At 54.2% G+C, this 26,150-nt stretch overlaps 9 protein-coding genes across 9 annotated transcripts; 5 read left to right on the top strand and 4 right to left on the bottom strand.

The window, feature by feature from the left end:
• Positions 1–20: 20 nt before the first annotated feature.
• Positions 21–1,636, bottom strand: ACET3X_009787 (uncharacterized protein). The gene is made up of 5 exons (XM_069455940.1): positions 1,171–1,636; positions 514–1,117; positions 444–461; positions 219–257; positions 21–167 (listed from the first exon to the last, which is right to left on the bottom strand). Exons 1-5 carry the CDS (start codon positions 1,558–1,560, stop codon positions 124–126), a joined length of 1,095 nt encoding a protein of 364 aa, XP_069302620.1. The 5' UTR covers positions 1,561–1,636; the 3' UTR covers positions 21–123.
• A 1,412-nt stretch (positions 1,637–3,048) lies between these two features.
• On the top strand, positions 3,049–4,534 carry ACET3X_009786 (uncharacterized protein; the record flags this gene model as incomplete). The annotated part of the gene is made up of 3 exons (XM_069455939.1): positions 3,049–3,469; positions 3,524–3,901; positions 3,951–4,534. 3 exons carry the CDS (start codon positions 3,049–3,051, stop codon positions 4,532–4,534), a joined length of 1,383 nt encoding a protein of 460 aa, XP_069302619.1.
• Positions 4,535–6,562: 2,028 nt separating this feature from the next.
• Positions 6,563–8,726, top strand: ACET3X_009785 (uncharacterized protein; the record flags this gene model as incomplete). The annotated part of the gene is made up of 6 exons (XM_069455938.1): positions 6,563–6,852; positions 6,909–6,937; positions 7,079–7,301; positions 7,448–8,358; positions 8,421–8,481; positions 8,546–8,726. The coding sequence occupies 6 exons, from the start codon at positions 6,563–6,565 to the stop codon at positions 8,724–8,726; spliced, it is 1,695 nt and encodes a 564-aa protein (XP_069302618.1).
• Positions 8,727–9,154: 428 nt separating this feature from the next.
• On the bottom strand, positions 9,155–10,444 carry ACET3X_009784 (uncharacterized protein; the record flags this gene model as incomplete). The annotated part of the gene is made up of 1 exon (XM_069455937.1): positions 9,155–10,444. The coding sequence occupies one exon, from the start codon at positions 10,442–10,444 to the stop codon at positions 9,155–9,157; it is 1,290 nt and encodes a 429-aa protein (XP_069302617.1).
• A 603-nt stretch (positions 10,445–11,047) lies between these two features.
• On the top strand, positions 11,048–13,108 carry ACET3X_009783 (uncharacterized protein; the record flags this gene model as incomplete). Its single annotated transcript, XM_069455936.1, has 1 exon — positions 11,048–13,108. The coding sequence occupies one exon, from the start codon at positions 11,048–11,050 to the stop codon at positions 13,106–13,108; it is 2,061 nt and encodes a 686-aa protein (XP_069302616.1).
• Positions 13,109–13,992: 884 nt separating this feature from the next.
• ACET3X_009782 (uncharacterized protein) lies at positions 13,993–15,828 on the bottom strand (the record flags this gene model as incomplete). The annotated part of the gene is made up of 1 exon (XM_069455935.1): positions 13,993–15,828. The coding sequence occupies one exon, from the start codon at positions 15,826–15,828 to the stop codon at positions 13,993–13,995; it is 1,836 nt and encodes a 611-aa protein (XP_069302615.1).
• A 335-nt stretch (positions 15,829–16,163) lies between these two features.
• Positions 16,164–19,688, top strand: ACET3X_009781 (uncharacterized protein). The gene is made up of 3 exons (XM_069455934.1): positions 16,164–16,688; positions 16,736–19,366; positions 19,419–19,688. Exons 1-2 carry the CDS (start codon positions 16,212–16,214, stop codon positions 17,339–17,341), a joined length of 1,083 nt encoding a protein of 360 aa, XP_069302614.1. The 5' UTR covers positions 16,164–16,211; the 3' UTR covers positions 17,342–19,366; positions 19,419–19,688.
• Positions 19,689–19,710: 22 nt separating this feature from the next.
• On the bottom strand, positions 19,711–22,098 carry ACET3X_009780 (uncharacterized protein). The gene is made up of 4 exons (XM_069455933.1): positions 22,027–22,098; positions 21,350–21,807; positions 20,721–20,935; positions 19,711–20,670 (listed from the first exon to the last, which is right to left on the bottom strand). Exons 2-4 carry the CDS (start codon positions 21,788–21,790, stop codon positions 19,866–19,868), a joined length of 1,461 nt encoding a protein of 486 aa, XP_069302613.1. The 5' UTR covers positions 21,791–21,807; positions 22,027–22,098; the 3' UTR covers positions 19,711–19,865.
• A 442-nt stretch (positions 22,099–22,540) lies between these two features.
• Positions 22,541–25,207, top strand: ACET3X_009779 (uncharacterized protein). The gene is made up of 5 exons (XM_069455932.1): positions 22,665–22,736; positions 22,816–23,024; positions 23,090–23,206; positions 23,262–24,547; positions 24,600–25,207. Exons 2-5 carry the CDS (start codon positions 22,870–22,872, stop codon positions 25,034–25,036), a joined length of 1,995 nt encoding a protein of 664 aa, XP_069302612.1. The 5' UTR covers positions 22,665–22,736; positions 22,816–22,869; the 3' UTR covers positions 25,037–25,207.
• The last annotated feature ends 943 nt before the right edge of the window (positions 25,208–26,150 follow it).

Below are 26,150 nucleotides of genomic sequence, written 5' to 3'. Positions count from 1 at the left end.
CTTTCTCAAGTGTTGTAGTGATTACTTCATTACTAGGCTAATTATACAATGTCATAGGAAAGCTGTCCCTGGTATCTTGCATGCAGTGGTCGTGGTCGCGGTCGCGCATAGTGCAGAATGCATTTATTTCATGAAACCAGCCTTGCCGTCACCGTCGGCGTCAACCTCTGTGGAAATGGTTAGTGAGCGTCGACTGATAGAGTTGTCATGGCACATACTAGGGTTGAGCTTGTCCAGCAGCGAAGGCTTGTGTTGACCTATTGCTTGTTGGCCGTGTTCAGATTCTAATCTTCGCGCTTCCTCTGCAGATGCTTGGGAGTGGGGGATAGCCCTGGAGCGGTCCTCGGTAAGGGCCTTGGGCAAGCTACCATCCTCGTTGGGACGGTGCTCCATGTGGCCCTTGTTGGTACCGCCCACGACATGTCCACTGGGGTCTAGCGTACCTGTAGCTCCGTGTTTGCCTGGAACATATTAGCATGATTTTGCCTGCTTATATATGAAGAGAGTGCTTACCGCTGCGGGCAGGGTCCTTGAGGTCATGGCTGTCAATCTTGCCGTCGTGGTTGCGATCACCCAGACTGCTGCCGACGATTCCTCCCTGATTGGAAGAGCCGGTTAGGTTTCCCTGGCCAGCGATGCCACGGTCGGTGTGGGAGGTGTTGGAGTGGCTTCCGGTGAGGTCCTTGGCGCTGACCTTGCCGTCGTTGTTGCGGTCAAGGGGGTTGTGTGTGCCGGTAGTGGTAGAGTTGTGAGTAAGACCACCCTGGCTCAGGCCAGCACCGCTGTGGTGGTTGGGGGTGGCGTCGTAGTCGCCGTGGCGGGCGTGCTCGGCGCCGTGGGTGCCGTGAGTCTTGTGGGTAAGACCTGCAGCCGCACCGATACCGCCAGCACCACCAATGTTCTTGGGGACACCCTCGAATTCGTCGTAACGCTCCTCACGGCCTGTGAGGGCACCGCCCTTGGCCTTGAACTGCTCCATGGTCATGGCTGGAAGAGCAGTAGTCTCATGGTGGGTAGCCTTGTTATGGTGAACCTCATGGATGGGGACGGTGGTGTGGATAACGTTGGGCTGGATGGTCTCCTTCTGAACCACGGGCTGGATGGTCTCATGGATGTGCTGAATGACGTCAGTGTTTGGCAAGAATGTTGATGTGTTTTGTTGCAACTTACGTGGTGGACGTGCTCTCCGCCGACAGTAGGGGCAACACTCTGGCTATGGGTGGTCTCCTCGACGCGGCGCTCGTCAACAAAGCGAGCCTGGTCCTCGATCAGAGCCCTCTTAGTGGCATCGGCATCGCGGTGGTCAAACTCGCGGTGCTGAACAGCACCGAGCTTAGCAGTGTGTTGCTCTGGGAGAACCTCACGGTCGTGGATGGGCTGGACGGTGCGGTGGTAGTGGTCCTGGTGAACCTCCTTGTCAATGGCAGTGTTGATCTCCTCGTGTACGTGAGGCTTGATGACCTCGTGCTGAACAGCGGGGGCAACTGCCTCGTGGACAGTCGTGTCGTGGTGACCGGAGCGGCCCATGAAGTCGGTGATAGCTGCCTTGGCCTTGTCCATTTTGATTGCTGTATGGTATTGGTATTGGTTTGGGTGGTGAGTTGGTTGTGGGTGAGGTGTGGAAGAGTTGTGGTGAATGTGATGATGATGCTCCCAAGGCGCTGCTTCACTGCCTTCTTATACAGAGAGGACGCTAGTGGGACAGATGCATGACGACGTAATGGGTGAGTTCTGTTCCAGGTAAACTCGGCAGGCGCTGACTGCGTTCCTTGTTCACAGGGCAAGAAGCCATCATCGTGGGGCAGCAACAGCGGACTGAAGCTATGTGCGTCTCGATCGATGCTCCTAGGAGAGTGGATTGGTTGGCCGGGAGCGCGCCACAAACACCTGATGTACGTCAGGGTCGTTAGCCCAGTGGGTAGCGCTCAGCATGGCGCCCCATGCTGGTACGCTTGACAATGCATACTGGCACTATGATGTGGCCGGTGCTGTCGTTCCACGCCTACCGCAGCCTAGTTGGTATGATGTAGTCATGCTGCGCGTCCAAACAGGAATTGGGCATCACGAAGGATTCAAAGCGTCGTAGCACTCCCTGGATGAGTGTCTCAAAAATGCTCAAGTGCTGTACCAATTGGGGAGGAGCGACCCGACATCTATGTGATCGGAGGGATCGGCGCTAGGGTCGTGCTCCTGCCATCCGGCGACGCCAGGCCCGTGCTGCTTCCCGCGAAGAGCTTCAGCACATATGAGGAATCGCAACAATGCTGTTTTCGTCTTCTCCATCAAACACTCCATCAATTCCCCCATCACAGCCCGGTGTGCAGCATCCAACCGTCTCGGAAGTCCCGGTGGCCTGGCTGCGACTAGGTGCATGCCAGCAAGATCGCCATTGTTTTGGTACGCTAAAAGATGATCAACAGTGGAGCCGCCCGCGACCAGACTCCCCTCCCTGTCGTCATGCTGCTCTAATCTCCACTGTGACATACCAATGCGGCAATGAATGCTTTTTGCTTTTACCATGCATGCCTTGTCCGGTACACCGATTTACGAGCCGTACGCTGCGAAACACAAGTACCGCGGGATACGTCATGTTGAGTCGCCACTCGTGTCGTTGTCGTGAATCAACTGCATCAAGCCGTGCCACCAGCTCGCGCAGAGGGAGAGGGAGCTTCACGGGAGGATCGAGTCGAGACCGCTCCGCGGACGCCGCGAACATGGGGCGAGAGCGCTCCAGGGTTACTGTTTGTGAGACTCCAGCCACTGGCTGCATCGTCCGTGACACGGCATCAGTGAAGCTATTATTTCTCGTGGACCGTTTGTTCAAATGTCTAGAAGCTCTGAATCTGCATCCTAGCTAGCTGTATGCACACTCTCCTGGCTTCGGCTTTGTTCCTGCCGGACGGTGCTGAAGGTTTCGTTCGCTTGCAGGTGCTGTGAGGTCATCTAACCTTACTTTTGTCACCGTGCTTCGTGAAATCAGACAATAGATCGGCATCGCACCTAGCTCTCATCTGCGTTTGTCGCTTCCCTATACTCCAAATTACCGAAATGAAAGAAAAGATTGAAGAGAAGCTCAAGTCCGTTCTCCATAGGAGGAAGAAGTCAACGCCCTCGCAATCTCCTCGAGCCTCGTACGAACAGTCCGAGGAGACTAGTCCACGCACCCAGCAGCACCCAGCCTCGCCGCACAGCCGTCGCCAGCATGACGCTGCAATCACGAACGATGCTTTTCACCCGGACACGAGAAGTCAACCACGGGACTCTGCCTACCACGACGGACGAGCGAGTCATGCGGTAGCATCTCCCAACACGGATCTTGATGGATCGATTGCGGATGACTACAGATCGTACCTTCCTGCTCTAGCTTCTGAAGAAGAGCCATTGGCCGAGGCAGACGTACCAGAAAGGCATCTTCGGTATAGACCATCGACTGATGCGGGGCGGTTAAAGCCTCTTCCCGCCACACCAAGTACGCCACAGAAAGCAGTCGAAATATCGCAACAGAGTACTAACGCAGCAGCAGATTCTTCTAGCCATCATCACATTGATCACTCAAAACAATCCGTCGATGGCAGTGGCCCTGGCAGCACAATACGCGCAGTACCGTCTGAACCCTCCAGGCATCAAGTCAGCAACGCTGGCTTCGAGGATGGCGTTCGATCGCACCGAGATAATCCCCCATCTGAGAAGCCTGACCTGTCGAAAAGTGGTCATCCGGCGCAAGTGTCCGCCAGGCATCATGCGCTGGCCGTGAAGCCTGTTCCAGGTCTTGCGATTACAAAGGACCACCAGAGTACAGATGGTAGTCATGACTGGAAGATCAAGCAGAATGCTATGCTTGAAGGCGTTGTGGATCTGAAAGATACTGTGGATACGGATCAGGACATTACAGTCGCCCCGGGTAAGCTTCACTCCGCTCAATGGTTGCGTTATGGCTAACAGACTGGTAGCGGTTGTACACGAAGTTATCAAGCCACACGAGCACGAGATCATACAGCAGCAAATCCACCGCGAAATCCACAACTACACATACTACCACCGGCTGCAGCCTGTTCTTCAGACCGAAGTGCTCCCGCCTCGTCACTTCATTCCCAACCCTGAGGGAGAAGGCTTGATCGAGATTTCTGCCGACGAGTTGCCAACCCGCACTGGTAAGAACAGATGGTGGGATATAGTTCAAAAAGAGCCAGTGCTTCCAGCAACCCCATTCGAATGGCGTACAGAGCCGCAGGTCATTGAGGGGAAGCCGTACATGACCGAAGAAGGCTTCGAACGTAGGGAGACAACTATCATCTATCCACCAACACTAGCAGATATGTCGCACTATCAAGGACTGGTTCAGCCAGTTCATTTCGATCATAAAACAGGCGAGCGCTGGTTGGGAGAACCAACGACGGTAGACAAGTTGAACCGGGAGATGAAGCGCACCGAGGACGAGGATTTCATGACTATGAAGGACATTACTGCAGACCTGCCAAAAGTTTCTTCGAGTCCCTCTGTCAAGCGGAAGCCTGTTGGTCACGGCTCTCTCTAGCGATTCACCCATCGTCGGTTATCAAGCATGCATCAGTTCAGCGAAGGCGCCATCGGGGGAAGGTGGATTTGATAAACTGTACCTTTAACATGTATATCTAGGGTCCAGTGACCACACATTGACTAATTCGTAATTTGCTTCTCCTCATGACCAAATCCCTGCTTCTTGAATACCCCATCTCTTCACAGCGGAGTTATTTCACCATCATGGACTTGTTGAGATCATGCAGTTGCGTTGCATCGTCCCGTTCTTTCTTCATTCACAACCACTGAGGTGTCCGGCGCACCGCAATGAACACCAAACATGCCCTGGGAATCACCAAATTGTCGCCCTAGCACCATGCGCACCACAAGCTCCAATCCTCAGGTCGGTCATTGCGACGACACCATGACCCATGGGCGACGAACCGCATGCTCTCAAAGTAGCCACTCACAGCCTTGGATCTCAACATAACTCCAAGGCTCTTAAATACCTTCTGCGCCGACTCTTGTCGCGTAATTCGCGCCTATGAGCATTTCAGTTTCCCAAATACTTATCGTAGCCTACCAACAAAATACACAAGCGTTGCTGTCACTGTTGCTGTTGCTGGTGCTATCGCAATGTCGCACGATTCCCCGGGTTAGCATACGACCGATCGCCCGACCACCCGTACGGCGGAAGCGCGAGATATACGAACAGACCAGACAACGAAAGCGGACGTGATGTTCCTGGTGGCTTGTTCAGTATATGTAATCCCACGCGTCGCGGACTTATTAAACCTACAGCTATTGTACTGCATAATTTGGAGAGGCGAAGCACGAGCAAGAAATTTCCGCCAAGTGTCAGCGACAGCGTGGGGTGCGTTATTTCGACATCCACTGGTGGGCTGATGCTTACTTGGCGAAGGCATCAGGACTTATGTCTTGGATGGAGAAAAGGCTGGTTCAAGCGACACAAGGCTGACAACCTGACAGCCAGCACGCTATTTCATGGCGCTGCAGCGTCACATCGCATCATTTCAGCAACGCGCCCTCATTCCCCACGGCTTCTAGTCCTTTTCGTCGCAGCGGGGTGGAAGGGCCTGTCAAGTGAGGACTACCGTAGAAGTTGGCTTGGCCCGAGCTAGTGGCCGCCTCCGAAGTATAGACAAGCCTCTGACATACAGCGGAGGCAACGAAGCAAGCCTGGAGCCAACCCACCAGCCCAGAAACGCCAAGGTAGCTTCAGCCGTCCGAAAAACAACGCGGGCTCGGTCATTGGAGAACAGTCGCAGGCCAAGATACACTCAAGAGATGGAGGGGCTTTGTCCCACAAAACTGGTTGAGAATGATTCGGAGAGGCCGACCGGGAAGAGCATGTGGCCCGATAGCAACAATTGCGTGACCGCGACATGCGAAAGAGGCTGTTGTATGATCACAAAAAGAATTCAGGGTCTTGGAAGTACAGTGGGTTGCACCAGCGCTGAATCGTGTACGCAGGCCGTCTGGGGGCTCTTCTAACCAACAACGTCCAGCTAGCAATGCCGGGTACCTCAACCCCTGCTCCCCAAACGTCGTTATCGGGTTTTTTCCCAACTCGCGGCGCACGAGACAAGGATTCATCGGCCCTGAATATTCCCCCAGATGAACAGCCGTTTGGCCAGTGAAGGACAGAGGAAATGTGAATATGCCTTGCTGCAGCCCCACCACTGCAAACGCCAACTTGCCCATCTGTAATTCGCCCTCCACTAACATTCAGCCCGACCCTCGAAGAAGCGGGATAGTTGCGAATGCCCAGTCAGCCTAGCGCGATCTACAGCGTTCACCACAAGGAATCCGCCTATGCAGGGTTTCCACTTGCTTACGCTAGGGTGCTTGAGAGGTATTTAACAGCCCGCTCCGCATCTTCTTCCGTTATCTCACAGACGACGATCAGCCTTGCTCACAACCCATAAGAATATAACCCAATATCCTGGTTCTTGGTACATGGCTTTCGTAGTACAGTATTTTGCTCTGCTTCTCAAAACCATACTCTGAAGTTCAGCCTTGAGGTTTACGACTTTCACACACAATGGCCTCTCACGGCAGAGAGTTTGAAACCGGTGGCGGGCCCTACGAGATGAAGAATCCAGGTTACATTGCCGCCGATGAAGAGAAGAATCACTACAATGTCGACCCTCGCCGCCCCAGTGCGGTCGGATCTGTGAGGGCAGTTACCGATCAGACGCACCGAAAACTCAAGAGCAGACATATTCAGCTTATCGGTATTGGAGGAACTATTGGCACCGCCCTATATGTGCAGATTGGTCGAGGTCTGATGAACGGAGGACCTGCAAGTTTGTTCCTTGCATTCTCGCTATGGTATGCAACTTCAAACTCGCCATCTACGGCGACGGACTAGCGCTAACATTGTACAGGTGTACTGTCATTCTAGCCGTGACGCTCAGTGAGGCTCTCCATCTCCCAATTCCCAAAGCGACAAGCCCTCCCCATTGCGACAATGCCCGAGTGCTTTATCGAATATGCCAAATCACCTTTTTTGCCGCTCGCGCTAGAATGCTGAGCTCTTGCTAATGCAATTTCGCAGGCATCGCTGAAATGGTTACCTATCTTCCCATATCCTCGCCCTTCATTCGATTTGCTGGAAGATTCGTGGACGACGCGTTTGGATTTGCTGCTGGCTGGAACTTCTTCGTTTTCGAGGCTGCTCTCGTGCCTTTTGAAATCGTAGCTTGCAACGTCATTATCGGGTTCTGGTCTGATGCAGTGCCCACAGGCGCCATCATCGCCATCGTGCTTGTCCTCTATGCGTACGTCAATAATCCCGTTTTTCAAGTGCGACTTTTGCATGCTTTTGGCGCTTGCTTTGGAGTAGCTGTAAAGCACCGTGCTCAGCTTTTGCCTTCTAGTAGTCCCTGAGACATTGCGATCGAATCAATTACTGACAAAGTTCTAGTGCGATCAATATGATGGCTGTCAAATGGTACGGCGAAACCGAGTTCTGGGCCGCCATCGGCAAAGTTCTTCTTATCATCGGCCTGCTCATTTTTACCTTCATCTCCATGTTGGGCGGCAACCCTCAAAAAGACCGTTACGGATTCCGCTACTGGAAGAATCCCGGAAGTTTCACAGAACTCTACTACGAGGGTCAGCTTGGTCGCTTCCTGGGCTTCCTTCAGTGTCTGATCCAGGCTTCTTTCACGATTGCCGGACCCGATTATGTCTCCATGGCTGCAGGAGAGACCGAGAACCCACGCAAAGTCATGCCCCGTGCTTACAACGCCGTTTTCTACCGTTTGACCACGTTCTTCGTACTCGGCTCTCTAGCCGTAGGCATCAACGTTCCCTACAACGACCCAGAGTTGATCGGCGCCTTCCGTGACGGCAAGCCAGGTGCGGCAGCTTCACCCTACGTCATCGCCATGAACCGACTCCGTATCGAAGGCCTTCCTCACGTCGTCAACGCGGGTGTTCTCGCATCCGCCTTCTCCGCCGGAAACTCCTACGTCTACTGCGCATCTCGTTCCCTCTTCGGTCTTGCTCTGGAAGGAAAGGCACCGAAAATCCTCACAAAATGCACAAAGCAAGGTGTGCCTTTCTACTGTGTCCTTGTCGTCCTCATTATCGCCCTTCTCTCTTTCCTCCAGCTTGGTGAAAACTCTGCTGTTGTGCTGAACTGGTTCGTCAGCTTGGTCACAGCGTCCCAGCTCATCAATTTCAGCGTAATGTGCTTTACCTTCCTAAAGTTCTACAAGGCTTGCCAGGTACAGGGTTTGGATCGAGACACACTGCCATACAAGGGCATGGCACAGCCTTACGCGGCATGGTATGGCCTCGTCACGACTTTCGTCATGACATTCGTTGGAGGTTAGTTATCTTTACAAGAACTGCATGTGAGACATAGACTAACCTTCTGCGCCCACATCTAGGTTATACCGTATTCTTGAAGGGAATGTGGGATGTGCCTTCATTCCTGTTCTCGTATCTGATGTAAGTCTTCACCCTCAATGCCGTCTCCACCATCAATGTGGCGAAATGCTGATCTAAGAAACAGGGTGTTTGCGTTCCCCATCCTCTTCATATTCTGGAAGCTTCTCAAGAGGACAAAGTGGATCCCGGCACATGAAGCGGATCTTGTGACTGATCTCGCCGAGATTGAAGAGTATCATCGGACGTTTGTGGAGAAGCCAGAGACTAATGCTTTCAACCGTGTTCTGGACAAGTTATTCGGATAGGCTTACGCGGCTGTTGTTATAGCTGCTGTTGGGGTCGGAGAAAACCATGTTCCTTGGGTTGCTCCTAAAACCCTGTGTCTCTCTTGTTGGAGGCACATGTGCCTATTGAGGTAATGCTCATGAGCTTTATGAAGATGTATGATAATCCATGGTAATAATGAACGAGATGGGTTCTGGACAATCTATCCTCTCTGAAATTTATCTGTAAAGTTTGCGTAGAGGACTGACAATGAATCAGATGGCAAAGTAACAGCGTTTACCTTCAGGGTATGATTTGATGTTGAGGACGCCTCTCAACAAATAACATGAGCATCTTCGTACCTAGACAGCCTGCAGAAACTCGCAACCAAGAGGATCAGCTGTATTCTCCAAGTAGCTACGAAACACCACAGCTACGAACTCAAGATCCATCAATCACGGCACGCAACTCAGAACAAAAACGTGGGTATATCATCCAACTTTGCAGCTTTCCGTTTCCTTTCTTTCTCGTCTTTCTCCTGCTGAGCTTTTCGCTTTGCAAGACGATCCGCGGTTTCCTTACTGACACCGCCACCATCACTACTGCTATGGTTTCTGGTAGGCACGTCTTCTTCGAACGAGACAGTCGATCGTCTCACTTTAGCGTCGCCTCGATTGTTGAAAGAAGCGAGTGGCTGTGAGTGTCCGCCGAGGGTTGGTGCGCGTGATATATTCTGTGTCTTAGCAGGTTGCTTCAACGAAGACTGCAACGATGCTTTACTTTTCTTCAGATCCCAGTCGTCGAGCATATCGAAGGGCGTTGTGCGACTCAATTTCGAGCGAGGGTTTGCTGCGGTCTTAGGTGGCGCAGGCTTAGCGAAGGTAGGGCTGGGTGGCCTCGGATTAGGTGCAGGAGACGGGGCAGAATCTTGCCCTCCTGCTATGCTGTTCCTCCGGGTTAGGGTCGACATGGTGGTGGCTCTGCATGATGACTTGTCTGAGAGACGCGGCGCATCTAGATCATCGCTGTCGTTGTCGCTATCTTGTGCCGCGAATCTGCCGGGTGTCCCTTTCGATGCAGCCATAGCATTATTTGTTGAAGACACAAACGCAGACGTCAGGTTGGTTCGGCTAGATAACACCATCTGCTCTTCCTTGTCGCCTTCTTCTTCTTCCTGCGACGCAAACACATCACGAATAGCCTTCTTCTGTATCAAGTCTTGAACCCTAGCCTTCTCTTTCATGGCGCCACTTGTCGATCTTTTCACATTCGCAATAACCGGTCTTGCGATGCCAGCCGCTTCTTTCTTCTTCTCTTCGATGGTCGCCTTGAGCTTCTCGTATTCGGCGATATGCAAGTGTCGCGTGAACAGCTTTGCCGTCTCCAGAAACTCATCTTCGACCATCATCCACTCGTCGTCGCGCAAGTCAAACTTGGATACACCTTTATACATGCCTTCCATGAATGGTTGCTCGAGATCTTCAATGAGAGGTGGCGACGAAGACCCTTCACGTTTCTTTCGCAGTGCATCTTTGGTCCTGCCTTTGGTTCGGGGCGTAGACGGTTCGGCTGGAAGTCTGGGAAGGCTGTCATCAGACTCATCTGATCTTTCTCTTCTGCGTGCCAGAACCGTGTCTTCGAAGAAATCATCGTCTATAACAGTCGCATCGTGTGGCTTTGGCGTTTGCAGCGATGATGCTGGTTGGATGTGTGCCCGACTTCCACCGCTCTTCTTCGCCCAAGGTAGTTGACGCGGCATGGTGCCTAAAAGGTTGATCGATCAGCCGTTCATTGGCGGGATTTGAGGGTGCAGAGAGCGATTAGAACGCGACATAATGTCTGAGAGACACCAGGGTAACGCAGAATGCTATCGCTCCCCAACAGCTGCCCGAGTGGTTGAGAAGCGCGTGCATGCAAGTGAATTGTTCGCGATGGCCTGGCCACGTGCAATGACGCGCTTGTGCCTGCCGGGTCTGCCAGACAGACCCACCCGAGGGCTCGCTTGGGCTTGCGCCCTTCCGAACTCAACGTGACTGCTACTGTGTTCTCCGCCTTCAATTCGGGAGACACGTTTCATTTCCATGGGATTCTCCGACGCTCGATGCTTGCCTAGATATCGCGTACTCATGGGGACCTTGCTGGTACAGCTGGTGGCATCGAGTTGAACTTTACTCGGCGCTGCAGCTACACCAAACAACACACGATTAGAAGCGTCTTGACAACATAACCGCGTTCGCATCTTTTCACCTGCAGATCTTTGAATGCTAGAAAGGCCTGTAGTTGGCCTGGCAGCCGTTGTTTGGCAGTAGCTGGTCTGTATAGGTCTCGTATCGACTGACGACGACCCCTCCTTCCACTCGCGATGTCCATGTTTCGCAGACCGGGCGATTCGTCATCATCATCGAGCTCGGAGACTTCTGACGAAGAAAGCGAATATGAAGAGGCGAGCGAGTCACACCAAGATAGCGTTCTGTCAAGGATCCAGACTTTAGATTCTGCTGCATCAGGACGGCAGCCTCTTCAGCCCCACCGACCTCCTCTGGAACTGCGCCAAAACTCTGCGCAAAATGTTCGAGATCTGCTGCTACATTCGCTTCTGGAGGAGCGGACTATTCGACAGGTTGCGGAGCAATTAGGAAAAGATATCTCCGATCCGGAGGTGCAACGACTGGGTAGAGCCGCCTACAAAGAGATCGCCCGTCAGATCTCCAACAACGTGGACGATGCGTATGCAAGCGACGAGATGCAAGGCCACCGAACAACTGCGAATCAGGGAATCCATCGGCTGACCCGAAGCAACCTCAGCAAACTTGCTGTGATTCCCGAAGGATCCTCACAGGCGCTTGTCGCACACTCGGGGCCTGGAGTCTACATACCTCTACCTCAACAGCCATCTCTTGGCTTTGATGCAATTTCGGGTATATCAGCTCCAGTACAACTCCAATTGCGAGGCTATCCTCATCTTCAGACGGACCGCTACATCCGAGAGTTTGCGGAACTTGAGATTGTAGGAAAGGGCGGATATGGAAAAGTCTTCAAAGCCAAGCATAAACTGGACGGCTCATTCTATGCTGTAAAGAGGATACCAATAAGCCCTTCCAAGGTCGCAAGGATACAAGAGCATGGGCCTGAAGAATTAGAAAGCATGCTCGAGGAGGTCCGTTCTCTGGCTCGGTTCGACCACAACAATATCGTGCGATATCACAACGCTTGGCTGGAATTTACTACAATAAACACGGAGACTGCGGCTGTACCAGAGGTCACAATGTTAAGAGACGACCATCTTTTGGATGACCGGCCCGCATTTCCGTCCTTCTCGCCTGGCTCCGGCGACCTGAACTCCCAACTAGAAAGCCTGTCAGTTGAAGATCCCTTTGCGCGAACGGAAAACAGCAACAGCGCCGGAATCATATTCGAATTTAGCGAGTCTGAACCACAATTGAATGAAATGAAGAGTGAGACCATCATTTCGTCTTACAAAGAAACACTGAAGCAGACCAGACGCACAAAGCGTCGGGGTAGCCAAGCAAGTCAAACAACGATCGCTACGATATCTTCGACGAAGTCACGAATGAGCGCAGTCGAAGATGTTGATGAAGAGGAGGAGGACGACGATGTTGAAAACATACCGAGATCACATATGCCGTATTCACAAGAGCCGCTGTCAGAGATGTCAGACAGCATGATATCCAACAGCGATGCACCCCGCCACTTGATTCAGAACCAGAGCCTCGGACCAGTCCTTACACTGAACGTGCAAATGAGCCTTTGCGAGACCAACCTTGCCGCATTCCTCTCGTCTGACCAGCACTCTCCTAACATACAGGCTGTTGAACAGCACTGTTTCCACCCTTGCGTATCACTGGAGCTACTGGACAATATTGTCTCCGGAGTCGAGTATCTACATGCACAGGGTGTAGTCCATCGCGATCTCAAACCAGCAAATATATTCTTGTCGCTCTCAAGGGCGCGGTATCCCCCATATGGTTCTGTTGACGTCTCAAGCTGCAAGTCTTGCCCAAAGCGTGATTGCTTGCACCTGACGCCACGCATCGGAGACTTTGGGCTTGTGGCGGCATTGAGCAACAGCTATACTGCATCGGATACCTTCAAACCAGTGGGCACGGAATTCTACCGTCCACAAGCAAGTAGCGGCATCAACGAGAAACTCGACATTTTCGCTCTTGGAGTAGTAGCATTTGAAATGGTGCAGAAGTTCAGCACGCGTATGGAGCGGATAGCAGCTTTGGCGGAGCTTCGTCGCGGAGTCTTTCCAAGTGGGTTTGCGCAGAGCTTGGGCGATGTGGGTGTCAATGTGCAGCAGTTGATCAGCGACATGGTTCAAGGTGATGAGGAAAAGCGTCTAGGGTGCGACGATGTGCGGAGGGACATTGGAAAGCTATTGCATATCCTCAAGGCATAAAGTGTCACTAAGCGTAGTTTTGCACTAGAAGGCATACAGTATACAGATACTCACCCAGTTGTGGTGTATCGTTCAGGGATTATTGCATTGTGATATCACAAGGATGGCTGGTTGATCTGTGTTCCGGTCATGTCGCTCTTACCCCGCAGTTCCGCTTCGGCTACAGAACACACCTCGTTCTTACAAAACATGGGGCCCGAAGGCGGCAAAGACGCGACAGCTGAGCAGGTCAGCCACAAGATCAACTGCTCACTATATTATAGTTAATTTTCAAATTTGCCACCTGTAACGGGTCTCCGTAAGAAAGCGCAATTCCGTTATCCCCATTTGTCTTCCTGTGTATACTTCAGCAGGAGCCCGGTTCGAGTTCTGTGGTGTCCTTTAATCCACTCACTTGGGTAACCAGTGATGCTGGAGGGACCTAAGCAATGGATACAACTTGATGAGGGAAGCAATTCCGCAATCAGGTGTCCACCATGGAACGGCGGCGCCGGATTACTCCTATTGGGGTTGGAAGTCGAATGGCGGGCTGGTGTGTTGACTTACATTTTGCTTCTTTTTACTCCCCCCAGGGACCTTTTTGCCCACCGGCTGCGACGACGACCACTGCCACCCACCGACGACTGACCAACCAAGATTCTGCCGCTTTGGCCAGTCTGTTCACTCTTTTGTATGTCTCTGGTCTCAACAAGCATGCACAATTAATTGCTTTGGTCACGTTTGGAGAACTGTAGGGATTGATGATATCCAGGAATGACATCGATGTAGCTAGGAAAGAGGTGTATGCAACGCTATCAGAGCAACTCAGGATCAATGCAATCAACGCTTCATGCCCACAAAACACAAAACGCCCTTCACCATGCAAAACAAAGACAAGAGTATTATCATACAGCAACGCCCCTCCTCTTCCAGCCACCGGGACCCCTCCAAGCCCACAGGAAGAGACCCATGGCAATCCATACGCTTATGGTCATGGCCCAGAAGGTGGACGCATAGCAAGCCTTTCCGTGACAAAGAACATCCTCTGGGTCCTTTTGAACGCCCGCCTCGCCGTTTTCAGCAGCTCTCTGATAGACGGTAGCATAGACGGCACCCCAGAGGGTGGCACCTGCAGCCGGTGTCATGGCTAGAATGCCCCAGTTTGTACCAAAGTTCTCGACGCCCCATACTACGGAGACGACGATGGGTGTCAGCGAGAAGACGGCTCCGTAACCGGCACCGATGAATGCAGACACAACAGCAAAACGAGAGGGGTGGTTCTGCACCCATCCAGTCGCGAGGAGGAGTTGACCAAGGGAGAGAATGAAGGCGAATGCTATGAGGAAGTTTATGCGCGAGATGGTGAACCTCTTGCGCGGCTGTGGTAGAGGTGGGAGAGACGACATGGAGTTTGCGACGGAGTCTGGACCGACGCGGTGCTGGTTTGAAGGAGCGACGGGGGCGAGGACGTCAGAGAGTGTGCCGGTGATTAAGCGAGCGAGTGTGGAGGTAATGGCGACGATGGAAACATGGGTTGCTGGCGAAGTGTCTGTGGAAACGTGGGCGGGAGTGAGGGTCTCGATGATGGTGCCTAGGTTGTTGATGAAGGCTTCACCGGGACCAGTGACGAGGAAGAAGCCTCCGGCGAGCCACCACATGGTGGGATCCATGACATAGCGGCGAGTCTCCTCGTTGAGCAGCCATGTCTTCTTCCGCGCCTCCTCTTCTGCTTTGGCCTTGAGACGCTCAGCCTCGGACTGTAGGAAGTCAAAGGTCGAGTCGGACAGGTCCTGCGTGTCCATGGTTCCGTAGCCGTGATGGCTGGCAGCCTGGGTGAAGAACTCGTCGCGCTGCAGCAGACCCGATCTCTCGAGCTCGTCTACTGCGTCGTCGATCATCTCCTCTTCGTCCATGATGCGCAGGGCAAAGAAGCCGATGGCGCCTACGCAGAGGAGCAGGATGCCGAGGAAGAGGAAGAAGCGGAACACGTCAACGTCCCCCTTTGTGCCGTCCGGATTCCTGACATAGAGCAGTCGGCTTCCGACCTGGCTTTGCCACATGCCACTCAGTCCAAAGGCAGCAATGGGCACTGCCAAAGCCACGCCCTTGGCACTCCCACGGCCAAAGTTCTTTGCGCATGTTGTTACTGCGGACAGGTACATGCAGCTTGTGCCCATGCCGACTAAGGCAAAGGCCAGGACCATGACGCCATGGGGCCATCCGTGACCGCCGGCCGAGGGCGGAGGACCGCTCTTGAAGGCGAAGGCTGCCAGCAGATAGCCCGAGCCGAAGAGCAGACCTGCCAGACCAGCAGGCACACCGGGGCCCATGCGGTCACAGAGGTATCCGAAGATGGGGACGAGGAGGTAGAGGCCGAGCTCGGCGCCGATGGAAACAATGTTGACCTGGACTTGGGTGTAGTGCAGCTTGGACTGGAACAAGTGGCCGTAGAGAGAGAAGGCGGTGATGCTACCAGCGCAGAGGCAGATGACGATGGCCCAGACGAAGCTCAGCCATCGTAGCACGGCGCGCTGCATCTTGACGCGGTCCTGCTCGTAGATGCCCTCGGCCACCTGCTCAAAGAAGCTGCCGGCGTAGCTCGTGTTCTGGCTGCGTCGCTGCGAGTCGGTGTCGCTGTCGGGGGCTAGGAGGGGGCGACGGGGCGAGGTTGGGGGGTAGTCGAGCTTGTCGATGGTGGTGATGCCATTGCCGCTGTTCGGCTTCGAGGTCGGGGGTGACATTGGCGGCAGCCGTCGGTACGTGTGACAAAGGCCGGGTGGCTTGCTTCAGACTACCATAACGCGCGCACTTTGGGAGGAGAGGGCAGGAAGGAAAACGCGGCTACAACAGAGAAGGACAGAGGTATTGACTCTGCACCCAGATGATGCGTTCCCGAGGACCAGCGGTCAGCGGACGGCACTTGGACTGCAGGTTGGTGTTGTCGCGCGAAGTAGCTGCTTGCGCCAGGCCCTGCCAGGGAGTGACGCTGCAGCCGAATGACCGGGGCCGCTAGTTCGCCCGCCGAAACAAATGCGCAACAAACTTGGAGAGCAGCAGCAGCAGCAGCAGCAGCAAACACCTTTGTCGCCGTCCCGCTAGCCGCACACCACTACGCACACCAACCATGGCGCCTCAGCAGGCCCTCGTCAACCTGTCGCCCGCTGAGCTGTCGTTCTTGCGCTCCACCCTCTCACAGTCGCCCCCCATCCGCCTCGATGTCACCAAAGGGCCCCGCGACTTTCGCTCCATGCGCGCCGAGTATGACGTGCTCCCCAGCGCAAACGGCAGTGCGCGCATCGCCCTCGAGGACGGCACCGAGGCGCTCGTGGGCGTCAAGGCCGAGGTGGAGCGGTCGCGGCAGCGCCCGACGCTGGGAGAGGCAGAGGATGTAGACATGGCAGATGCGCAAGAGACGGACGACGCCAAGGGCAAGGGCCAGAACGCGTGGGTCGAGATGAGCGTCGAGGTCCCCGGCTTCCGTGAAGACGATGCGCTGCCTGTGTTCCTCTCCTCCATGCTCACCGAGAGCCTGCTAGCCAGTGGAGAGCTCAAGGACCGGCTGTACATCAACACACGCTTCCACTGGAAGCTCTACGTCGATGTAACAAGCCGCCACGCCCCTCGTCTGAATTGCGCTGACACTGCTAGATCCTGCTCCTGTCACCCCCACTCTCCTACCCGCTCGCCCTGCTGTCCATGACCACCCATCTCGCCCTGCTCACCACGCGCCTACCAGCCCTCAAGTCGGAAAAGGACGAAGACCCCCTGTTCGACGACGACTGGGATGCCGCCGTGCCCCTATACCCCAAGCAGCCCGGCACCAACAAGACTGCGACCCAGCTGGGGAAGCCGCCAGTCATCATCCTCGCCATGGCAGTAGGGTCAAACGTCATCTTTGACCCCGCCAAGGAGGAACTCGCAGTAGCAGACGCAGTCCTCGCAATCGCATGCACAAACTCAACAACCTCGTCCACAGGCGCGCGCATCGTCTCGATACGCTCCATCGACCCTCCGTCCCATCTTACCCCACCCGGCGTGCCCAATTCCATGAACTCGGCGACGGGCGGTACAGCTCCCACCTCTACTGCCGATGCCCTCACCCAGCGCGAGCTACTGGCGACCTCGGGCGTCTGGACACCACCCCGAGGCGGCATGAAGAGAGGACTCATATCCCAAGTCACAAAGATGGTGGTGGAAAGCGGAGGAGTCGCCGAAGAAGTCATCGGCGCATTGGCTGCGATTGAGGTCGGCTGAAGAGAGCGCAATCCATGGCTAACATGTATTGACCTTCAATCACGGACTCGGTGGGCCCTTTTTGTTCGAGACTTCGCGTCCGACTAGGCTCACCGTGTCCACAAGTAAGCCAAGAGGGATCCCAGAGGATCATTGGGACATTTAGCACAGTAGTTGTCTCCAGACGAGCGTGCTTTGCGCCGCTCCACACGTACTGCAGTGCTCTATCATTGCCTCAACAGACAGCTCCCAAGGACAAACGAATGTTGGGCTTACGAAGCCATGTAACCGTAGATCAATACAACACGAGCTACCATCTTGAAACAATCGCAATCTATGGCATGTGGTCTTGGATGCGGAAAGACGGCGTCATGAAGTTTGTTTGATGGTGAACATCGGCAAAATAGTGGGACAACACCCTTGTAGCGTATCAGCCGGACAGACCATCAATCTCGCCTTCCCTGATACGCATCGCAAGCCCATCACACAAACAATGCCGATCCTCCCATGTGGCAGATGGCCGAGTTGCTTTTTGCCGGCCTCCCCATGTGGTTCCCGTGCCCTGCAAGCCACAACAGGCTAGTGGAAATGACCTGTCAGCTGCGGTTCCACGTCGTTACTTCCCAGTTTCTGGGTCGATGCTATTCACACCGCTTCCCATACAATCGATGAAGGAGAGTTTGTTGCCAGCAAATTGTCGCTAGGACACAACAGACATAGACCTGTGCCAGAAACTACATTACACGTCGTCACCCCGCGTCGTCATCGCGGCTGAGATCTAATTATATCTCGTATCGAAGCGCTCAGGACAGCACAGAAAGGAAGCAACATCAACATCAACCCCCAAGCAGAAGCTCAACTCCAAGGCACAACAACCAGGCAGCTAGGAACCATGATGGATCTTCACCATCAATCCCATTTCTCAGCCTTCTCGCGCTTCTCCGATATGCTCAAGGACACGACCAACCGGCGCAAACAAAGCGCATCCGGCCACTCCATCCGCAACCCTTCCATCACAACCCTGCCCGTAGACGCAGACGCCTCTTCAATGCGCTCCTGGGACTCTGAAATGTCGCGAGACAGTCGCCGCAGCAGCATAGGCAACTACGCAGACCGTGTACGCCAAATGTTCGATAGAACATCTACCACCTACCACGGCAACGGACAAAGAAAGGCCATGACAGACCTGCCAGCCGAAGTCTTGCAACACATTTTCATCCACCTCGATTTCTGGGACTTGCTGCGCGCCCAGCGCGTATGCAACGTGTGGCGGCAACTCATTCCCGGCGACTCTCCTTTGCTAGCAGAAATGCTCTACCTGAAGCCGTCGCGTGGTCTGCAAATATATAACATGGTCCCTACGACTTTTGACTTTGAGCTCGACATCACGCCGCAGAGTATAGAGGATGGGTTTCAGCCTTCTGGAACTCGGTTTTCTGTCGGCGTGCGCAATGACATTAATATGATGAGGAGGTGTTTGGGCCTTATACGGACGAGTCAGGAGATTGTGTTTCATCCGGTGATTATGGATTTCAATGTTTGGATCAAGAATGACAAGGTCATGGGGGCGAAGGAGGGTTCGTGGCGGGATATGTTGGTTTCGATGCCGCCATTGAGAGAACTCACATTGAGGCATGGCCGGAAGAGAAGTGTGGTCAAGGTGTTGACTGCGGGAGAAGATGAGGATGGAGTTAGGTTAGGTGCACTGTTTGATACCATGGACGAGTGGATGCGGAGGATGATATAAATGGATGGGAAATCGTAGGAGTGTAGGTGCTGGACATCTTGCTCTGTGACGATAACAGTAAGGAGATATGCTCATACATACGCTGAGTTTATACATTTGGTTAGATTCATGGTAGCAGAAAGAGAAAGCGTTCCATACAAAGATTCCATAGACGTTACGAGCAGAGACAGTCGGACGCGATAAGGAGTATCTGACAATTGAAGAATGCAACATGTTGTATACTGTGTATAGTAATCATCAAGCCGAAGATGCGCAAGATAGTCGACTAGGGGAGAGTTTCAATCTGCAACATCGTTTCGATGGTTCACCATCAGATATGCGGGACCTTGGTTGGCGCTGGGTCTGTGTTACCTGGGGTTCTTGCTCTGGAATACACGAGTGGGATTGAATGAGTACCATATTGAGAGCAGTACTTCCAATGTATCTCCTGCGACAAGCAGGGCGTGAACTGGTCATCGCCTCTGAACAGAGCATGGAGAACACGTGGCCGCATGGTTGTGGTGACGGTGTTGTGGAAAGGTGAGGATACTAGTCGTGCCTTCCACGAAGAACGACAGTACACCAACATCAACACCTGGAAGCCTGCCCTCATCTAACCTCGACCCAACATCAATCATAGTAACAGTGCAATCGTGTGGAAGTATTAAATGTTATATTCCTTCCTCGCTAGCCATATGCGCAAGCAAGGCAGGCGAGGTAATGGGGTTCGTCGAACACTCAACGTTAAACTCTTTGTCTAGCCATGAGCCGTAAGCAGTCCCAGTCTACACCCGCGACCCTAATATACAAAGCACACGCTTAACCAGAGAACTCCTTAACGTCGCTAGTCTTACCGGGGATAAGAGCAAGCGGCACGATACCTGAGACGTGCATCTCCGGGCCGTAGACGTGCATGTTGAGGCCAAGCTCCTGGCCGACACCCTTGATGTTCTTGAGACCCTCCTGGTAGTTAGGACCGGCACGACGGATCCAGATCTGGACGTTGTGCTCGATGAGAAGGGGGGCGACTTCCCTCAGGGCGCGGATGACACCCTTGAAGGTCGAGGCAACGTTGGTGAAGTTGGCAATACCTCCACCAATGAAGAGAACCTTGCCGTCTGGGTGTTGAGGAGCGCGGAGCATGAGGTCGAGGACGGTACGGGCGTAGTGGAAGGTCTGAGTCTCGGTGGGAGCACCAGAGTACTCACCGTAGTTGGCGAGCTCACTAGCGAAGCCAGCAGAGGCAATGGCGTCGGCGTAGACGACGGAAGCACCACCACCAGCGACGAGTGTCCAGACACGGCCGACGGCGTTGAGGATGGTCAGCTTGAGGGAAGCACCAGTCTTGGCGTCCATCTCGGCAATGTATGCCTCCTCCTTGCTCATCTCACGGCCAAAAGGAGCGGGGAACTCCATCGGTGGGCCGACATCGATGGTCTGCTTAGCATCCTTTTGGGGAGCAGCTGGTATGCCGAGCGCTGTCGCGCTGCGGGCAATAGCCCACTTGGCACCGCACTCGAACTCAGCAGTTTGGTCAAGCTTGGCAGCAAGATCCAGGAAGTGGACCTCTGCAGAAGTCTTGTCCTCGTTGGGGATGACAACGAGAGGGTTGATCTCAAGATAGCTACGGTTACATGAGCATTAGGAAGATGAAGACGGGTCGAGGCAACTTACGTGAACTGGCAGTCAACGTAGACGGCGTATAACCTTGAGATGAAGTCGACGAGGACGTTGTGTACACCCTCGGGCACCTTCTTCAAGAGAGTAGCAGCAATCTCCTCATTTGAAGGGTACTCCTTCAGATCGACAGGAATGAGAAGCTTCTCAGCCTTCTCATCGACATCACCGACATCGACACCACCCTCGTGGGTGAAGAGGATCCAGTCGCCCTAAGCGGCAAAGTTAGCGGTGAGATCGGCGAATGATTGGACAAGGCGGTGCAGTAGCCGACTAAGAAGAGCCGCAACACCATGGGCCCGAAAATTGACGATGCATAGGTAGCGGCGCAAAGCGCAAAAAAACGCAGCCACATTGGCATGTGAAAGTGGACGTGCGTATCGCAGAGTAGGTGCTCTGCAGAAGTGGGTCGGGCATCGTTCCCTTCGTCCGGCCGGCCTTCAAACAAAACCAGGCAGTGCGCCCGCAAGTCTGAGCCAACTTCCCGCTCCGCCTGCACTTAGCTGCAGTCATCCACCCAGAGCACACGAAGATGCATTTTGCACGCTTTCGCATGCGCCAGACCGCGCGCTCGCCCGACACGACATGAAGAAGAGAATGCAGAAATAGGTGGAAAATGAACGTACCTCTCGCACCGAGTTGATGTTGATGTAGTACTCGGTGTCCTGGGGGTGGGGAACAAAGGGCTCGACCAAGAACTGCCTCAGTACGCCATCGACAGTCTCGACGCGCTGCTCCTTTCCTGCCCTCGCCTCGATCCATTCCCTCGCCTCGGCCCAGGTCTTGTTCAGCGCGAGCAGACCGCTCTTGCCTCGCCTCTTGATCAGTTGATCTGGCTTTGCGACAAACTTGGATCCGGGGGTGAGGAGCCATGGGTATGTGGCCTCGGCCTGGTCGAGCACGCCCTTGACGTCCTCATCGGCGGCGAAGTGCAGCGATGCGAGCTTGGAGGGGGGGTTGTGTGTGGCCGCCGGGGGGAGGGGAGTGGGCTTGATGACGGGAGCGCGGGTGAGGTGGTAGTTGAGGATGGCCTTGCCGTCGGCCTCGAGGATAGACTTGGCTGACATTGTGGTGTTTGATCAAACTGGACAAGATGAGTTATTGCAACGTCGAGAGGAGGGGCTCGCGTGGAGGCAATGGGCAGCAGAAAGATTCAAGAAGCTCGCAGGATCAGTCCCGACGACAGGCTCGGCAATGGTTACGGGGCCTTATGCGGTGTCCGGAGACGAAGATGTTCGGAGAAGGTGATGAGGGAGCCGACACAAGAAGATGCAAAATAGCAGGCCGGGGTGGAGCGACGTACCTGTATTTGTTGAGGCTTGACACACGGTTGATACGAGGATTAAGAGGAATTGCTGGCAAGACTTGAGTTGTCAGGCGGCTTGGGAAGGAGCTTGAGAAAGCGGTCTGATGTTTTTTCTGCGTGTTGAGCAATGAGGGCGGGCAGCAGATGCAGGGCTAAGGCACTCGGCGAGCGACGAGCCTATCACGACGCGGCCACCCCACCAGGGGTACATGAGCTGCGGATGGCCTACACAACCCACAACGAGCCTTCGACGAGCCGGCGAGAGGCAATTCCGACGCAGATTCCGCCAGAGCAGGACCCCGAGTGTGTCTGTTGCACACATCGAGGCTGCATCAATTACCACCACCCCCCATCCCGAGGTGCGAACTCGCGGTGCACGACATTCGGGTCCCCGTTCACCGCTCGGGACTTGGGGTTAGCGCCACACGGATCTAGTTCGTGCAGGGGACATCACTCTCCAGCTCAACACCGCCAAAAGTAAGGGCCCAATCTTCGGAAAGAATCGCCTTTCCCCCTTCGCAACCTTCTCCTCATCCATCCAAGCACCTCTGCTTTGCCAACGCCGCGGCATTGCACCCATAAGGTGAGTACTCCCCGAGCCCCGAGTGCGACAACGTTGTTGAGCTCCATCCCACCTTGCCCGCCGCTCTCGCGTGCATGCCCCAACAGCTCCGAAGCATTTTTTTCCACGTAGACCGCACCCTCACGTCAGCCAACCATATATCCCCCGACCAGCTCAAAACGTCGGCCAATTTGGACACGAGACTGACCTTGCTGCCTTTTCAGAATAAATTGAAGCCTCAGATAGACAACTGACGCACACACACACACACGGCCACCATGCCTTCCGCAGACGTCCCCTCGCAGGCGGCTACCTCGACCGGCGAGGGCCTCTCCGCAAACGACAACATCCGTCGTTTCGCTGCCCCCAGCCGGCCCATGTCACCACCGGCCGCCCACACACTCTTCCACCCCAAGACACGATGCTTCGTCTAGTAAGAGACCCCTCCCCCAAACGGCTACAATACAAGGAGAGCAGGGCTCTAACACGTGTGAACAGCGGACTGCAGCCCCGTGCCGTTCAGGGTATGCTCGACTTTGACTTCATCTGCAAGCGCAAGCAGCCCTCTGTTGCCGGCATCATCTACACATTCGGTGGTCAATTCGTCAGCAAAATGTTTGTGCCCGGCAAATGCTTTAGCCCCCGGGAATGCCCTACTGACAATATGCAGGTACTGGGGAACCAGCGAAACTCTGCTGCCCGTCTACCAGACTGTAGAAAAGGCCGTTGGCAAGCACAGCGACGTTGACACTGTTGTCAACTTCGCCTCGTCGCGCTCAGTCTACCAGTCCACCATGGAGCTGATGGAGTTCCCTCAGATCAAGTGCATTGCCATCATCGCCGAGGGTGTACCCGAGCGCCGTGCCCGTGAGATCCTCCACGTTGCCCAGAAGAAGGGCATCACCATCATTGGTCCTGCTACTGTCGGAGGTATCAGGCCCGGTGCGTTCAAGATCGGCAACACTGGTGGTATGATGGACAACATTGTTGCTTCCAAGCTCTACCGCCCCGGTTCCGTCTCCTACGTCTCCAAGTCCGGTGGTATGTCCAACGAGCTGAACAACATCATCGCAAACACTACCGATGGTGTGCTCGAGGGTGTCGCCATTGGTGGTGACAGGTACCCCGGTACCACTTTCATCGACCACATTCTCCGATACCAGGCCGATCCCGACTGCAAGATCATTGTGTTGCTCGGTGAGGTTGGTGGTGTCGAGGAATACCGCGTCATTGAGGCTGTCAAGTCTGGCCAGGTCACCAAGCCCATTGTTGCCTGGGCCATTGGTACCGTTGCTGGTATGCTCAAGACCGAGGTTCAGTTCGGCCACGCTGGTTCTTTCGCCAACTCTCAGCTTGAGACTGCGGCGACCAAGAACAAGACCATGAGGGAATCTGGCATCTACGTGCCAGAGACCTTCGAGGAGATGCCCGGCACTCTTGCCCAGGTCTACCAGAAGCTCGTCAAGGACGGCACCATCAAGCCCAAGCCTGAGCCCGTTGTGCCCAAGATTCCCATTGACTACTCGTGGGCGCAGGAGCTTGGTCTCATCCGAAAGCCTGCTGCTTTCATCTCCACCATCTCCGACGACCGTGGCCAAGAGCTTCTGTACGCCGGTATGCCCATCTCTGATGTCTTCAGGGAGGAGATTGGTATCGGTGGTGTCATGTCATTGCTGTGGTTCCGTCGCCGCCTGCCCAACTACGCCAGCCGTTTCCTCGAGATGGTCCTTATGTTGACTGCCGACCACGGTCCAGCTGTGTCTGGTGCCATGAACACCATCATCACTACCCGTGCTGGTAAGGATCTCATCAGTGCGTTGGTCTCTGGTCTTTTGACCATTGGTTCGCGTTTCGGTGGTGCGCTCGACGGTGCCGCTGAGGAGTTCAGCAAGGCCTTTGACAAGGGCCTCAGCCCTCGCGACTTCGTTGACACTATGAGGAAGGAGAACAAGCTCAGTAAGTTGCCTACAAGAATAGCTACATTTGCGCAGCGACTAACGTTTATCAGTCCCCGGTATCGGTCACAGGATCAAGTCGCGTAACAACCCCGATCTCCGTGTCGAGCTCGTCAAGGAGTACGTCAAGAAGAACTTCCCCAGCACCAAGCTGCTCGACTACGCGCTGGCTGTCGAGTCGGTGACAACATCCAAGAAGGACAACTTGATTCTCAACGTTGACGGTTGCATCGCCGTCTGCTTCGTCGACCTTGTCCGCAACGGTGGTGCCTTCACCCAAGAGGAGGCTGAGGACTACCTGAAGATGGGTGTCCTGAACGGTCTCTTCGTCCTCGGCCGAAGTATCGGTCTGATTGCCCATTTCCTTGACCAGAAGAGGCTACGCACTGGTCTCTACAGGCATCCCTGGGATGACATCACCTACCTCCTGCCTTCGCTGCAGGCCGGTGGTGCGCCGGGTGCCGAGGGCCGTGTTGAGGTCAGCTTGTAGAGTCATGTTTGGAAAAGGCAAGGGTATATCCTGTTCTAGTCGCTTGATGGCGGACCCAAACTGGCGTTTTGAGCGTGGTAGACGAAGGCCTCCCACAGCATCCTAGGGCCACTGTAGCAATACCCGCCCGCTGTTGGCGGACATATATTATTTAATGTCAAACGAACAAGCAATTCAATTTCCACGTGCACCATCTCACAACTTCAGGTTGACACGGATACATCGGCAGCGAGTTTTTCCAGCCTGTGGGCGGCCCAAGTGTAGCGTTGTGGTCTATCTTTAGCGTCATCTACGGTTGTCTGAACAAGCAAAACAGTGTCCCTCGGCTCGTTTCGATTTTCACTCAATATGCATCTCAAAAGAATGAGTTCTGGAACATTAGGTCGCCAGCGTTAAGTGAGAATAAAGATCACTCGTCAGAAAGAAAACTTGGATGCAGGTAGCCGTCTCTTATTCTTCCGTTGAGCCGCTGAAGCACCGCGGAAGAATCTCATGCTTCAAACTGTACCTGAACGTGCCGTGTTCCGCTCACCGGTTTCCCGGTGACGACCACGAGAAGAGTTAGCAAAGTCACAGGCTAACCGCGCGTAGTATAGTGGCCAACACACTCGTGCTTAAGGACAAAGTCGTGATAGGGCCTGGGCTCCCGCTGTCAGCTCCCAGCCACCTCATTGATTTAGGCATCGTTCGATGCGCCAAAACTTCTTGTCCTGGTATCCACCATGGTATGGTTGAGGACGGCTGTTACGGATGCTGTGCCACCAAGGACTACAACATGTTGTTCATGCATCGATGATGCGGCGATGATGCATTGCTACGGGTGCTCATCTGCTCGCAATCTTCGGCTCAAAGCAGACGTTGACATGCCATGTCTGTAGAGTAAGGCTTCGTTTTCCGTCGTGCCCCTCTCGAGTATGCGGCGGCGCGTATTGAATCGTGAATTTGTTCGCGCCACTTTCTCGTCAGGCGTTCTGCCGCTATCGTTATTGGGGGCCACGGACTGCTCGCTTCTTTGTACTGGCGGGTAAGGTGCCTTGCTGCTGCCTCAGAAATAAGCATGGGTCTCCAGTTTGTATGCGAGCTGCCGCAGGGAATAAGTACAGATGTGATCCCA

The sequence above is a fragment of the Alternaria dauci genome, chromosome 10 (genome assembly GCF_042100115.1).
Source record: "Alternaria dauci strain A2016 chromosome 10, whole genome shotgun sequence".
Lineage (NCBI taxonomy): Eukaryota > Fungi > Ascomycota > Dothideomycetes > Pleosporales > Pleosporaceae > Alternaria > Alternaria dauci.
This window is presented reverse-complemented; position numbering and strand designations above follow the sequence as displayed.